This window comes from Chiloscyllium plagiosum, unplaced genomic scaffold (genome assembly GCF_037043375.1).
Source record: "Chiloscyllium plagiosum isolate Xiang-an unplaced genomic scaffold, Cpla_swu_hap1 HiC_scaffold_26, whole genome shotgun sequence".
Taxonomy (NCBI): Eukaryota; Metazoa; Chordata; class Chondrichthyes; order Orectolobiformes; family Hemiscylliidae; genus Chiloscyllium; species Chiloscyllium plagiosum.
This window is the reverse complement of record NW_028270164.1, coordinates 38,214,726-38,231,786: the sequence shown is the minus strand read 5'-3', so window position 1 is coordinate 38,231,786 and position 17,061 is coordinate 38,214,726. Positions and strand designations below refer to the sequence as shown.

The window sequence follows — 17,061 nt, the reverse complement described above, 5'->3', positions numbered from 1 at the left end:
CCTCAGATGAAGGTGTTAAATTGGGGAAAGGCCAACTATAACGGAATTAGGCAAGAATTGGAGAATGTGGACTGGCTGTTTGAGGGTCAATCCACATCTGACATGTGGGAGTTTTTAAAAAACTGGTTGATTAGAGTGCAGGACAGGCATGTTCCTGTGAAAATGAAGGACAGGAATGGCAGGATCTAGGAACGTTGGATGACAGGGGAAAAAAATCAGCTAAGTCAAAAAACGGAAGCATATCTAAGTTCTAGGCAACCAAAAATGGACAAATTCCTTTAAGAATATAGAGAAAGTAACAAGAAGCTCAAGTAGGGAGTTAGGAAGGAAAAAGGAGCCATTAAATGCCCTTGCCAGCAAGGTTAAAGAGAATCCAATGGTAGTTTATACATATATTAGGAGCAAGAAGGAATGGGCCCACTCAAAAATAAAGGATAAAGTTATGTGTAGAGCCAGAGGAAATAGGTAAGATCCTTAATGAGTACTTTACATCGGTATTCACCGAAGAGAGGGACGTGAGGAATGTTGAGATTAGAGAAAGGTGTGTGAATACTCTCAGACAGGTCAACATAATGAAGGAGGAAGTGTTGGGTGTCTTGAAATGTATTAAGGTAGACAAGTCCACTTTGCCAGATATGATCTATCCAGGATACTGAGGGAGGCAAGAGAGGAAATAGCTATGGCCTTAACTGATATCTTTGCATCCTCTTTGGCCTCAGACAAGGTTTCAGAGGATGTAAAGTGGCCAATATTGTTGCTTTGTTTAAGAAAGGAAACAAAGATAATCTAGGTAATTACATGCCAGTGAAGTCAGTGGTAGGGAAGCTATTGGACATGATACTAAGAGACAGGATTTATTCACATTTGGAAGCAAATGGACTTGTTAGTAATAGGCAGCGGTTTGTGCGGGCAAGGTCATGTCTCACCAACTTGATTCAGTTTGCTGAGGCAGTGACAAGAATGATGAAGGGAGAGCAGTGGATGTTGTCTACTGGACTTTAATAAGGTATTTGATGAGGTACCTCATGGTAGGCTGGTACAGAAGGTAGAGTCTCATGGGATCTGGGGTGAGCTGGCTAGATGAATATAGTTTTGTCATAGAAGACAGAGCAGAAAGGGTGTAAGAGTGCTTTTCGCCATGGAGATCAGAACTAGTCCTGGGATCTTTGTTCTTATATATAAAATGATTTGATTTTAAGGAAAATGTAGGTGGTCTATTTAGTAAGTTTGCCAATGACACCAAAATTAGCATATTTGCAGACAGAAAATAGGATTGCCAGTGGAAGCAATGGGATATATATTGATTGTAGATTTGGGCAGAGAAATGACAGATGGAATTTATTTCAAACAAATGCAAGGTGATGCATTTTGGAAGGTCAAATTCAGGTGTAAATTATACAATAAATGGTAGAACCCTTTGGAGCATTGACATACAGAGGGATCTGGGCGTACATGTTCACAGATACCTGAAAATAGCAACACAGTTGGATAAGGTATTTAAGAAGGCATACAGCACACTTGCCCTCATTGGTTGGGGCACCGAATATAAAAATTAGGCGGCACAGTGGCTGAGTGGTTAGCACTGCTGCCTTACAACACCAGGGACCTGGGTTTGATTCCCACCTGTCTGCGTGGAGTTTGCACATTCTCCCCGTGTCTGCGTGGGTTTCCTCCGGGTGCTCCAGTTTTCTTCCACAATCCAAAGATGTGCAGGTCAGGTGAACTGACCATGCTAAATTGCCCACAGTGTTAGGTATGTTAGTCAGGGGTAAATATAGGTTAGGAGAATGGGTTTGGGTGGGTTACTCTTCGGTGGGGCGGTGTGGACTTGTTGGCCGAAGGGCCTGTTTCTACACTGTTGAGAATCTAATCTAATCTTATGTTACAACTATATAAAATTTTAATTAGACTACATTTGGAATAAAGCATGCAGTTCTTGTCGTCAATCTACCAGAAGGACATGGATGCTTTGGAGAGGATGCAGAGAAGATTTACTATAACGTTGCCTGGTCTGGAGGTTTTAGTTATGAGGGGAGATTGGATAAACTCAGATTGCTTTCTAGGGAAAGATAGAGGCTGAGGAATGACCTGTTAGAGGTCTACAAAATTATGACAAGCTCAGTTAGGGTGGATAGTCAGAGTCCTTTTCCCAGCCTGGAAAGATCAAAAGGGTGCAGGTTCAAAGTGAGAGGGTGGAAGTTTAGGGAAGAAGTGTGGGGAAAATGTTTCACACAGACAGTGGTGGAGATGGTGGAAGCAGGCACAGTAACAAAGTTTAATATCTTGATACATACATGAATGGGAGGCAAACAGAGGGTTGGATACCACACCTGAGCAATGAGTAACAGGTCTGAATAAAGATAAGAAATCAGCACAGGCTTGATAGACTGGAGGGCTAGTTCATGTGCAGCATGGTATTGTATATATTGGATTGGATTCTCTCAAAGAATCATGAATCTGTGGAATTCACTACTCCAGAGTGCAGTGGATTCTGGGACATTGAGTAAATTTAAGGAGGAGATTATAATTAGTGATGCGTTGAAGTGTTAGGGAGAGTGGGCTGGAAAGTGGAGTTGAGGCTGAAATGCGATTGTCATGATCATATCAAATTGTGAAGTCGGCTCAAGGGGCTGAATTGCCTACTCCTGCTCCTAGTTCTTATGTTGTAGTAGGTTGGTTTGTGGCTTGTATACAGTGACAGTATCTACAACGTATACCAGAGCAATTTATCCTTGAACAGCATCTTCTAAACTCTCAACCTCTACAACCTACATGAAGCAGGATTGCAGATGGATGGGAACATCACCTCATGCACGATTACCTCCAAATCACACACCATCCTAATGTAGCTCCTTCTCTGGGTCAAAGTCACGAAATTCCCTTCCTAGTTGTACTGTTGATGTTTCCACACCATGCAGGCTCCTGTGCATCAAGGCGACAAATGACTGCCACCTTCTCTAGGAAGTATGATCGGCAATAAATGCTCGCCTAACCAGTAACAACCATATTTACAATGTGTCATAATAAAAAAAATTGACTGAGACCAAGTAGTTGCATCATTCAACTTAATTTGACTGATAGAAATTGCAAAGTGGTATAGAAAGATATAAAAGGAATGAGTAAATAAGATTTTTACTTCAATGACCTTTAATCATATATTAAGGTAAAGTCACCATTAGTCTCTCATTAGACAGAGATAACTGGTAGTAGTTTAACTTGAGGGTCACCATGCCTTCGGTCAGGGAAGAGGTTAAGAAGGATTGCCCTTCATGGCAACCTCAGCTAGAATGGGATTTGAACCCATGCTGCTAGTATCACTCACCAAACATTTCACCAACTGAGCTAAGTGACCCCTAACCAATCTGTCTGATTAAGTGGCTACTTTATATGATTAGAAGATTGAAGACTGACTATAAGCAACAGCTCAGTACTCAAATATTTCACTTCCTTTCAAAAAGATTCATGATTTCAAATCCATCTCTTGGTTGCAGCTCTTCAGTTTAGGCCCGGCAATATGAATAATTAAATGACCCATTTCTCTTCCCCTTTAGACAGGGAAATCTTTCTAAGCAGCTTTCCTAAGAACAAACTGAATGTTAGAATGAACTATAATGTACTGATCACCATGAACTTCTACAATATCTTCTAAGGAGTTTGCTGTTGCAGTGAAATCAGATTACCGCATCTCACCTGATTATTCTGGAAGTCATAGTCCAGTGAAAATTGCAATTTCCCGAGCTTTTCTTCCTCTTTTGGTTCCTCATCTTTGTCTTCACCTTCAGTTAAACCAGTTTCTGCATCATCATCATCCTGTTTGGTCTGTGAAGAGGAAGCAAAATTTTGCTGAGTTTCCACAGGTAGTGTTTTCCTTTGCTACCTTGATAGCAAAACTCCTGATTTAAATAACGCATGTTTTTTTTAATAACCTCGTAAGATAGGCTGTAGATGCAGTAGAATATGCCTTTTGCCAGCTTTAATATAGTACTGATTTCATTAGATTAATAATTTTCATAAATACAAAGTGGTTTCAGCTCAGTCAACTGATAACGGTTTGCCATATTGACTAAGAGGTGAATTAAAACCACCACTTCAGTTATGAACTGAATTCAAAAATACTGTGTTGAACTTTAATAGCATCATGGATCACTTTATAAGACAAAACTTGAGTCTACTATTGATTTTTGAAACAACTGAACTTGAAAACATGGGCCAGAAAAGGCAATCTACCATTTAAATGGCTGAGTGGTTTTGCAGTGCAGATCTGAAGAAAGCTGATGCGATTGAATATTAATAATCAGGCGTGCAGATGATAATATGTTTCAAAGGGAGCAAAGCAATACTAGAGTCATTAAAAGAATCTTGATGGTATTTTCCTGCATTGCTACAGCTTCAGGTCTATAAACTACATTCATGTGCAATTTGCAGTCCAACATGCCTCATCTTATTCATCAAATGTCTTAAGAGTTCAATACATTTATGCCAAACGCATAAGAGTTAAATTCAAAGATGTCTGTATGGATTGACAATCCCCATATGACTCTCTGTGCATGATTGCTTAAGAGAGATTAACTGTTTTGTCTAATGTCTGATCTCCTTAAGACAATGAGTTACACACTGTTTGTAATTGGCAGAAAGCCTAAAGTTGGCAAAAATCCATTTTATTTAGGACAATGTAGCAATTTTTATGTTTTGATGACTGTGTGGTTGCTGTGTTCCTTTGACCAATCAGTCCAAAGAACCAATTCTATACCAAGAAAAAAAGGCATACAAATCTCCAGAAATAACAAACCCCACATTAAAATTTTCATATAGAGTGAAGAAAGCCCCAATACCTTTCTCCTGATCGGATTATGGGTCCTTGCTTGACTGCTTTGCCATCTTGTGACCCATATGCTGTGGAACTTATTGATCAATTCTTCCTGATTGACTATAACCCTATTTCATTCTCTTTCTAGCCCTAGTCTTCTGACTTGCTGCCACTCACCCAACAGCATCTCCAGCCTCACTGCTCATATCTCACTTTTGACACTTCCCATTGCTATTTTGTGGCCACTGGCCTGCCACACATCCCTGATTACCGGATTAGAGGTGCAGTTGAAAGTTGGGACTGACAGACTAAGTTTAGAATGCATGCAAATGGAAGAACACTAGAAACCAGTGAATTATTTATTCCACTAAAAGACAAGATCGATTCCATAGCTATCGGCAAGGTGACACTGAGTTGATAGAGTTGGGAAAGGTGAATAACATAAAATGAGAGACAGAGGAAGAGTATGAAAACTTTTCATAAAAATGTACAAAAAAAAAGAAACAGCACAGAGAAACTGACAGAAAAGGTGACTGTCAAATTAAGAACATGAGTCAATATAAACAGATGTAGAGGCACTGATGAGAGAGAGTTTGAGAGAAAGAAAATAAAAAGATAGTGTTTGGGAAATCAAGTAGTGGGAGATACAGGAGAGACAGTGGGACAATGTTTTACATTTTTGAGCGATATCTCAATAACTGATCATGTCAGTATTTAGAATTGTTTCTGGGAACTGAAAGCAACAAAGGAATTGAATTATCTTGCTTTATTAATTCTATTAGGATATATTTCCAAAGCAAGCATAGTTTATGGTATTTTCTCTTTATAAATTCAAACTAATATACCTGATTTAATAAAAAAAAATTTAAAATAAATATGGACTTGGTATTTTTTAAAAAAATATTTTACAGCCATAGCCCTTTTTTTAAAAAAAATTCTTGATCAGCAGCACGACAGATTACCTTCACCTGTCAAAGTGGCCTAATAATTAAACTTACTAATCATTTCATTCCAAGAGTCATTACCGCTTCCATGACATGGACTGATGAAAATCTGACAATTGCTACATTTCAGCATATTCTTCAGCTATACAGCCCATTCTCTTTTGATTAAGGTTGTTTAATTCAGAGTCTTCTGACAACTAAACTATCTTTAATCATAAATTCATACTTTTTTCTGCATCTTTTACATAGTTTAATTCAGATGATTGAAAGGATTTTAGTGTAAAGACCAAATTTATAATTTTGGGAGTAAGCTGCATCATTAAAATCTTATCACCACATCTGGTCATCAGACATTTGAGATGTGTGGTTTGAATAAAGTGACTCTAAAGTGCTTTCCTGGAAATAATTACTTCTTCAAAGGCAACTCATTGTGTAAAATACTTGGTGATGTTTTGACCAGTTAAAACATAATTTTGTTATGATTCTCACAGTGGACTCCAGTCTACAATGGCAAAATACTAAAAGTTTTAGTTATGACAGAGAAATATTGTTTGTAAAAGATTTCTTGGAAGTACATCACTCATAATTAATCCTACATGGTTCTCAATTGGTAATGTGTGTATGGCAATTACTGTCAGTAGCAATCTTGCAATAAAAAAGATAATTACCAATATTCTGATTTAACAAATAATATTTAGATATCAATCATTATAGAAGAATTCAAAATAGAGAACTATTGATTTGTATTATTTTTACTACTGGTTCAGAATTCTAATGTGATGTTCAATTGAAAGTATTATGCCTTTTTGTTTGCATCTTTAGCTGAAAACTTTCCAGTTGACAATTATGATGATGGATCAGAACCCCAAAATACTGGAGGCATTTTTATCCCTTAATTGCAATATGGGATATTTAACAAGAAGACGTTACAAAGGAAAACTATAGGTGTTAATCAAAATCTATGTGAAACAAATGGAATGCAATAACTACAGTGTCAAAGAAATGTTAAACAGACTGGAGTATGACTGCAAAGATAATAATGAGGGGCTGATGAACCTGAACTCAACAGCAAGATTATATTCCAAATTACAGAGAGATTTTGTGTTTTTTTTTCCCTTTGAAGAATACACAAGGACTGAGGTTTTAAAAAAAAGTCAACTTTACTGGAGTGGAGTACTGGGACTGAATACTCTCATGTGTATCCTCCTGGATTTAAGCATTAGTGTGCTGTGAAGGCCACAGTTACCCCTGAGTTACATATTTATTAAATGTTTTACTGGCTGTTGATTGATGCTAGCTAGACAGGCATTAACTGAAATTGATGTTCTGCAATTTGACTGAGGAAGAAGAAAATGGCATTGCAGATTATCAGGTATGGTAATCATGCCAGGTGGATTAACAAATATTTATCTGTCGGCTTAATACAACCATCACCTCTATTGTGCATGGATCCAACCAACGCCTATGATTCAACAGTGATGTTTTTCTCTAAATATTGTTAAACCAGAATAAAACAACATGGTTACATTGTGTCAAAGGAACACTCTTTGGCAATGCAATGCTGTGATTAGAAGCATTTTTGTGAATATGTTATTTTAAATTGTTATTGACTTCATTCACAATCCAAATTAAAATATTTTTCTGTTCGAGCACATCAGCACAATTCTGATGATTGTGGTTGCTTCTAAAAAGCCAAATTTTCTGTTTAAATCTGCAAATAATATTGCCTTTCAATAACTCTGATTGCTTTTAATTGTCCAAAATAATGTATTTTCTAAATTGCAATCAATTATTACAATCTGAACAATCTTAATCCTTATGTCATCACTGATATTAAAACTTCTTATTTTACAGACAATAAATAGAAGGGTATATGTGCAGATGTAAGAATTAAACCTTAAAGCCAATACAAAACAAATTCTTGGAAGAACCTACCATCCAGTTGAAATCCAGGACAGTCAGAAAATACAGTCAGATAATACAGATCAGGAAGAGCACAGAAAAAAAATTGTAAAGACAAAAGATAGGCTGTGAAGCTTCACAAACACCACAAAGAGATATGACGCACACAGAATGGCTTGTTAAAAACTTCTCAGAGAGTAATGAGGGATTCTGTTTGCTTAATGTGTAACATGCAATACCTGTCCTTGCATGTTGGTTGATAGGCTGTAATTCAAAATGACAGAAGGTAATATCCTTAACTGAGTCCATGTTTCCTTTTTCCCCTTTTTCCCTTCCTCTCTTGTTTATTGAGAAATTGGTTCCAGTCTGACCCATCCTATTAATGTCCTTTTTTCCAAGTTGTAAAACTATTCTTTCTTCATAGAAGATTTCCGCTTGCTGTATATAGATCACCTGCCGATTATACTGTTAAAAACTGAACATAACAATGTTATGGCCTGACCAGCACATTATAAGAACTTGAATCTGTATAAGCTTGTATTGTAGGCTTATGGTCAAGCTGGAGTGATTTCACAACCCTGTATTTCCAGAAGAAAAGGTGCTTTTATGAGAACCTCTTTATCATGAACAGATTCCCTCTTTGATACAGATCCTAGGGCTACTCCACTCAGTCCAACATTCTATTTTTAAACTGCTTTGTAACGTTGACTGGATGGATTATATCTTCTATTGTTACTAGATTTGAAGCCTGCCATGGCAAATTAATTATCTCTGCTCATTCCTGAAGAAGGGCCTGTGCCCGAAACGTCGAATCTCCTGTTCCCTGGATGCTGCCTGACCTGCTGTGCTGTTCCAGCAATAAAGTTTCAACTTTGATCTCCAGCATCTGCAGACTCACTTTCTCCTCAAATTAATTTCATTCATTGTATGAACATGCCACACATTTAGTCAACAGGGAATACTTTAAATGAATAATTAAGAGCTTTTGTTGCTAAATGGAGATGATCATGATTTATCTAGATTACTATAATCTTCTCCAAAATATAAATTACTTCCTATGCCTCTACCCTTTGACAAATTTGACAAACTTACAAGTGGTCTTGAGTTTCAAGATGATCTCTTGAGCTGCAAAAAAAGGGTTACAAAGCATTTTTGCCTTGTAAGGGTGGGAGGTAGGTCTTCACTTAACACATCTTCCAGGATGGAGCACTTATCTTCCACAAGTACCATTTTCTGTCTTTTTTTCCAAATCCTTTCTCCATGCTCGAGTATGGGGATCCCAAAGGTTTTAGCTTTATTAGAAGTCTTCATGTCAAAACACTTTTCAAGGGTGTCAGTATGACACTGAAATCAGTAATTTCAAATAGTTTTCTACTTATCAGCATTGCTTAGATGTTGTAGTGAAGTAGTAATAGAGGAATCAAGAAACTCAGGCTGACCCGATTGATGGACAATACTTACTTCTTCATTAGGGTTGTAAATAAAAGGAACTCTTTATGTGAATGATAATGTGCTTTTCAGAGGTTGTGGATTAGAAAATTCAAATGACAGCTAAGACATATTTCTAGACAAAAATTAATAATGCTCCTGTAATTTATAACTTAATTTTTCAAATAGTGAAATCCACAAAATTGTTTATCTTCAACTGCAATTTATGATGCCAATAAATATAAGTTATATAAAGCTTATCTTGGTCTGTATCATCAAAGTGTTTCCTGGAGACAGGGAGCTGACCAAACTTGTCTAAGCAAATACTGCGGTTCATATGTCACAGAATTATTGTATGGTTACAGCACAGAGGTAGGCCATTCGGCCATTCATGTCCATGCTGGCTCTCTGCAAGAGCAATTAATCTTGCGCCACTACACTGTACTTTTCCTATTGTCTAGAAATTTCTCTCTTAAGTTAATGATCAACTTCCCTTTGAATGCCACAAATGAATCTGCTTCTATTACTGCCCTTTCTGGAATGCATTCCACATACTAGTTAATCATCGTGCATAAAAGATTTTCTCTATATCTTTCATTTCTTTTCCCAAATATCTTAAATCTGTACCTTTATCAATCCTTTCACCAATGGGAACCATTTCTCTATCTGCTTTTGCCAGTCCCTCATAATTAGAATACCGAGGGTGTAGGTTTGATATCCAGACGTTTTATTACCTGGCTAGGTAACATCATCAGTGGCGACTTCCAAGTGAAGCGAAGCTGTTGTCTCCTGCTTTCTATTTATATCTTTCTCCTGGATGGGGTTCCTGGGGTTTGTGGTGATGTCATTTCCTGTTCGTTTTCTGAAGGGTTGATAGATGGTATCTAGATCTATGTGTTTGTTTATGGCATTGTGGTTGGAGTGCCAGGCCTCTAGGAATTCTCTGGCATGTCTTTGCTTAGCCTGTCCCAGGATAGATGTGTTGTCCCAGTCGAAATGGTGTTTTTTTTCCTCCGTGTGTAGGGCTACGAGGGAGAGAGGGTCGTGTCTTTTTGTGGCTAACTGGTGTTCGTGTATCCTGGTGGCTAACTTTCTTCCTGTTTGTCCTACGTAGTGTTTGTGGACAAAACCAACGTCGTCTACAAAATTCCATGCAAGGACTGCCACAAACGCTACGTAGGACAAACAGGAAGAAAGTTAGCCACCAGGATACATGAACATCAGTTAGCCTCAAAAAGACATGACCCTCTCTCCCTCATAGCCCTACACACGGAGGAAAAAAAAACACCACTTCGACTGGGACAACACATCTATCCTGGACAGGCTAAGCAAAGACATGCCAGAGAATTCCTAGAGGCCTGGGACTCCAACCACAATGCCATAAACAAACACATAGATCTAGATACCATCTATCAACCCCTCAGAAAACAAACAGGAAATGACATCACCACAAACTCCAGCAACCCCATCCAGGAGAAATATATAAATAGAAAGCAGGAGACAACAGCCTCGCTTCACTTGGAAGTCGCCACTGATGATGTTACCGAGCCAGGTAATGAAAAGTCTGGATATCAAACCTACAGCTCAGCGAGCAAACCTACGCCCTAAACCTCAACCTGATCTACAAACCTTCACAAACCTTGCATTAGAATACCTCTCAAATCTCAACCTTGTGTTCCCCAAGAAGAACAGTGCTAGCTTCTACAATTAGCGTAACTCAAGTTCTTTATTTCTGGAATCATTCTAGTAAAGCTCTCCTGCACATTCTCTAACGTTGTCACACCTTTCCTTAATTGTTGTGCTCAGAACGGGATATAATATATCAGGTAAGACAAAACATGGCGTGAATCTCTAGGACTCTATAAATCTGTGTTTATAAAGATTCATCATAGCTTTTATTTTGCATGTCCCAATTTATAAAGCCCAGGATGCATATGCATTATTAACTATACTCTGAAACTATCTCATCATCTTCAATGATTTGTGCACAAGTACCCTCATGTCCATCTACTTTTGAATCTTAGTTGTTGTCATCCTTGTACATTCAAGTGCATAGGCAGGCTGAGAAAGGTATTCTGTTGTGATAGTGTAAGGAACCAGGCAACAAATGGAGAGCAGAGCCTGAAGAGTAGTACATTATTAGCTGAGCCATTTGTTAACTGGTAGACGGCACGAGAAAAAGTGATATGAATATGTAGGTCAAAGTTTGGTGTTGAGGAAAGTCTTTCCAGTGGGACAATAGCATCAGTATTTGGGGAAAGCCAGAGATGTAGCATTGGATCTGAACCATACTGGTTCTAGAATCAGTGTTCTAGAAAATTGTATTCTTGAGGAAGTAAAGTGATCTTTAAATTAAATGATTAAGGGATAGAATCAAGGTGGGAGACTAAAATAATATTGTGGGAAATGAAGGTAAGAGAATAGCAGGAAGGAGCAGAGAGATCAAACCCAAGAATAGACTAACAATCAAGGCTACATGTAATAAAGATGACAGAAAGATAAAATTAAAGGCTTTATATCTGAATGCATATAGCAACAAAGCATGCAAATTGGTAGTTCATATTGAAGTAAATCAATTTGATCTGACAGCAATTACAGAGACACAGCTTCAGGATGACAAGAATTGACTCCTGAATATTGAGGGGTATATAACACTCAAGAAGGATAGGAAGCTATGTAACGATGTAAGGGTAGCGCTGTTAAATTCAAGATGGTTTTGATGGTTAGAGTTGCCGTTCATTTAGGAGATCAACGTATAAATTGGTTTGGTTGGGAATGAGGAATGGCAAGTGAAAGACGCCACTAATAAGGATGTTCTACAAGCTGTCCAATACTAATGAAAATCTAGAACAAAGTATGCAAAAGAAAACAAGTGCTTATAATAGATGTAATTAGTTATAGGTGATTTTAATCTATGTATATCAGAAATATGCGATTAGCTGTAACAGCCTGGATAAAAAGTTCATAGAAACGGAGTTTCATAACACAGAACCAAAAGCTTATACTAGGCTTGGGATCACATATATCACAGGATTAATAAATAATCTCAGACTAAAGGCACCTAGTTAGCAGGGATTGGGGTTATGCTGCTGTTCCCACCTTCAGCCCCACGCACATCGCAAACAAAGTGAACTCACCCCCTCCCCACCTACTGACTCAAGCACAGTGGGCCCCCAAGAACTCCAGATCCTAGTTACTGGGCTTTGATGTATCCCCTGTATCAGGCTGTGGCAGCAAACACAATACTGCAATTTACATTCCCGTTTGAGAGGGAAAGAGATGTTCTAAGCGTTAGATAATGCTAACTTTGTTGACATGAATTCATGATAACAAGCCAGTTTACTAGGCTATGGGATGAATCAATAGAGAAGCAGTGGCAAGCAACTAAGAGATATTTCAGAATACACAGAATAGGAAAATTCTTACTATGAAGAAAAGTTCTTAGGGGAAGACCCACTATCTATAGTTAATCAAACATGTTAAGGAATGCATTAAACTTAAGGAGAAAGCACAGGATTATATAAAGATGAATGAAAGGTTAGAATATAAAAAATAACAGAAATGAAGTTAAAGATTAATCAGGAAAAATAAGAGTATTACAGGAAACAAGCTATATTGATAAACGTGCCAATGGATAGCAAGAATTCTACAGCTATTTAAAAAGGAAAAGACTAATTTAAGTAAGTGTTGGTCCTCTAGCGGGTGAGAATGGGGAGTTTGTAATAGATAATAAGGAAATGGAGGATACAATGCATAAATATTTTGCTTCGGTCCTTAAAATAGAGGATACAAAATCATCCCTATAGTACCTATATATCAGGAGGTTGAAGAAGGTTGTAAGAGTAATAAAAAGATGGGGTACTGGGCTAACGGTCGGATACTTGGTAGTGTGGATGAGCAGAGGGATCTTGGTGTCCATGTACACAAATCTTTGAAAGTTGCCACCCAGGTAAATAGTGCGGTGAAGAAGGCATATGGCGTACTGGCTTTTATTGGTAGAGGAATTGAGTTCCGGAGTACTGAGGTCATGTTGCAGTTGTATAAGACTCTGGTGCGGCCGCATCTGGAGTATTGTGTGCAGTTTTGGTCGCCATACTATAGGAAGGATGTGGAGGCACTGGAACGGGTGCAGAGGAGGTTTACCAGGATGTTGCCTGGTATGGCAGAAAGATCGTATGAGGAAAGGCTGAGGCACTTGGGGTTGTTTTCATTGGAGAAAAGAAGGTTTAGGGGTGACTTGATAGAGGTGTATAAGATGATTAGGGGTTTAGATAGGGTCGACAGTGAGAATCTTTTTCCACGTATGGAGTCAGCTATTACAAGGGGGCATAGCTTTAAATTAAGGGGGGATAGGTATAGGATAGATGTTAGGGGTAGGTTCTTTACTCAGCGAGTCGTGAGTTCATGGAATGCCCTGCCAGTAGCAGTGGTGGACTCTCCCTCATTATGGGCATTTAAGTGGGCATTGGATAGGCATATGGAGGATAGTGGGCTAGTGTAGGTTAAGTGGGCTTGGATCGGCGCAACATCGAGGGCCGAAGGGCCTGTACTGCGCTGTATTCTTCTATGTTCTAAGGGAAGAGTTCAGTGAAGTTATAAACATTCAGGAGGCGGTACTCAGCAATCTGATGGAGTTTTGTATTGTTAACTCTTTGGATCCTGTTGGACTTCAACAATAGGGTTATGTTTAAAGAAATGGATGATGAGGTAGCAAACGTGTTTGTGTTAATTTTTCTAAACTTGTTAGATTCTGTTGTGGAATAGTTATTAGATCATTAGGAGTTTATGGTTAGGCACTTAGGAAAAACCCAAAGTAATTGGGGAGTGTCAGCATGGTTTTGTGAAAAGGTAATCATGTTTAACCAAGTTATTGGAGTTTTTTTTGATGGAGTAACATATGCTATAGATAACAATAGATCTGTTGATTCATCATTGTCTGATTTCCAGACCGTATTTGACAAGGTACCACATAAAACGTGATTACGTAAAGTAGAAACTTATGGTTTGGCTGCTGGCAGGAAACATCATATGCATAAATGAGTCCTTTCCATTGTTGGCATGATACGACGAGTGGACTCCTGCAGGGGTCTATACTGGGGCTTTTTTTTTAATAATTTATGTCAATGCCTTAAAGGTGTAAGAGAAGGCACAGCACCTCAATTTGCTGATGACACAAAGATAGATAGGAAGGTGTGTGAAGAATACATCAAGAGAGCACAGACAGATCAGATATGTTACTGAGTAGGCAAAAATCTGGCAGCTGGAGATTATTATGGGAAAATATGAAGTTATTCATATTGTTGACAGAAATTATAAGAAGGCAGATAATTACTTCTACTTCTTTCTTCTACTTCTGCTCATAATCCATATTTTCATATTAATCGTACCCTTTGGTTGACATCCACTGGCTGTGTTATCCCTATAAAAGTAATCAGTACACCTCCCTGAATTAAATTTTATCTGCCACTTGTCTGTCCACTTCATCAACCTATCAATTTCTTTTTGAAGTTTAACATTTCTCTCCTCAAAACTCACTGAACTTTCAAGTTTCCTGTTGTCTGCAAATCTTTAAATTGTGCCTGTACACCAAAGTCTAATTCATATATATCTGAAAGGGCAAATATCTCAATATCAATCCCTGGTGAACTCCACTTTAACTCTTCCTACAGTCTGACGTCCAAATCAAGCTAAAAACTTAAAATTCCATATGACTTTTGTTTGACAAGATTTAGTCCAGTTGCAAAATAAACTTGAGGAAAACATTTATGCTAAATTCACCAGAGGAGTTAATCGAGATGTTTTATGAGAATTCCCAGCTTGGCAAACAGAACCACAACAACGAGCACCCGAGCTACAAATCTTCTCCCAAACTTTGAGGATTAATCGAGTTAAGAGAATGTTTTTTGCTTTGGTATGTTTGATACAAAATACCACTGGGTAGTTTTATTTTAAGCTATTGGTAAATTAACCATGGAACTTCATGAGGGTCTTAGCTTATTAAAAGCTTGCTTTTGAATTAATAAGAATCTCCTGCAATAGACTTGCCTGATTACAGACATGTTAGTTACAGCTAATCCTGAGATTTGAGAGTGCCTTTACTGGTGTAAGCACCTAACGTTTGTGAGGAATATTCTTTTTTGGTAGCCTGGATTTCACGGTCATCAGCCAAAGCATAGTACCTATCCTTCACCTCACTGACAGCCACACACACAATCTTTTAAGTCTTTGATCATAGATGTGCTCAAATCCAGGCTGATTATGCAGCATATTCCGCTAACCACCACCAGGCCCACCCCAACCCCCACCAGCCCTGGCACCTTGCAGTATATTCCATCCCACCCCCACCACCATTTTCAAAGAAAGTCTAAATACAAAATGGAAAATTGAGCATGTTAACAAGTCAGTTGACTGGAATAATATGCTGCTCTGCGACAGCTATTGAGTGATTAATAATATACTCCATGCCTCAATGATTGGTGTGGGCAGGAGGCAAGAGATTCAAAAATATTTTGGTTAATTTTGTTGTAAAGGTGGGAAAAAAAAGGTGTGCTTCTTTTTTGGGATGCCTTGGATGCATCTGAAACACCCCCTCTGCGAGATGTTGCCCCCTCTCTCTGTTTCTCCTCACCTACTCTTCAAAACCCAATTATTAACTCACCTTGCTTTTCATTCTCAGGGTCCCCAATCTCTTCCCACCCAAATCATAGGACTCACCTGATTTTGCTGGCCATATCCTCCTCATCCCAGGGTCGACTTGCAGTCTATTACCCAGATCTAATGCTGCAGTGATTGCTGGACTATTTGGATCATCAGCGATCCAAGTTAAAGTATCAATGAATTCACAGTAAAAAATGTTATTCTTAAGGCCAGCTTGACTTGTAAACAAGTTCTTGAAACTCTAAAGTATAGACTTAACAAATTTTACTGCCATGGTTTCGCTGGGAAAGGATTCCCATCAATCACAGTTGTGCTGCACACTTAAAGGAGAGACAGTATTCCAAACAAATCACAAAACCTTGTTGTGACCCAAAGCAGCTAAGACTACATACAATGACCAACTAAAAGGTAGACACTGAAGTAAATTTTGGGGTATTTGAATTGCAGCCTAAGTAAACCTTTTAGAAAAGAATTTAATTTCTAAAAATGCCTTCATTGCTGCAAAAATCAGGGATGTCTTATACTAAAGATTATAAATATGCATTTTTAAGCTACTTTGATGTAAATCTGGGTCCGTCATATCTCAAGAAGTCAAAACACGTGTACATAACAGTCATTTATAAAAGAACATGAAAATAATTTGCTAAAGATTTGAACAAAGTACAGAAAAGCAATGACCTTACTGAGTAACCCAGACAATGCACTATGTTAATCAACCTTTTCAATTGTGAGAAGAGGTACAGCCCCATGAATATTTTGGGTCTAGCTGGTATGATCTTTCTTGGATAACAGCATGCAACTGTCTGAATCCACTTCCTGCTAACACCAATTGGTTAGTATCAATTCTATCAAAGTGAATGAAGCTCAAGGAGTGGAGTATACAATAGCCAGTCTGCAATACTGCCTGCATCGTGCCAACACCAGAGATATGTTTCTACTTTATTGCTTTACGTTGGTAGAAGAGGATTTTGAATTTGATTTTGATATGTCACTATACATTTTTGAACTGCATTAAAGGTTTGATTTAAATTAATATGCAGCAAGTACATTTAAAAGTAACCAGCAGTTACTTGGAGTGTTTTAATGTCATGTACCAAATTCTGTTTTTCACTAAACTGTTTAACAACCATGACATGGGTTGGCACATTATTGTCTACACATAAACAGCATTCAGTACCAACCAAATTTTCAAACATGATTTTTCCTACTCTTTAATTAAGGTAACACCAACAAGCTAAAGGCAAGATAGTTAGTAATCACATTTGCAAAATCGATAAGTATTCTTTGGTAAAGCAGAATGTGTCAGTTATTAAATGCTACTGA

The 17,061-nt window shown here is 38.0% G+C and overlaps 1 protein-coding gene across 5 annotated transcripts in view; it reads right to left on the bottom strand.

The window, feature by feature from the left end:
• Positions 1-17,061, bottom strand: part of LOC122563239 (synaptotagmin-B) — a 644,946-nt gene that overhangs the window by 123,566 nt on the left and 504,319 nt on the right. For 4 of the 5 annotated variants that reach the window (XM_043716847.2, XM_087973631.1, XM_043716848.2 and 1 more), the window contains one exon: positions 3,691-3,819. In XM_043716847.2, the coding sequence (XP_043572782.1) occupies positions 3,691-3,819 (129 nt within the window). The remainder of the gene's footprint in view (positions 1-3,690; positions 3,820-17,061) is intronic. The other variant, XM_043716850.2, reaches the window with a different exon arrangement.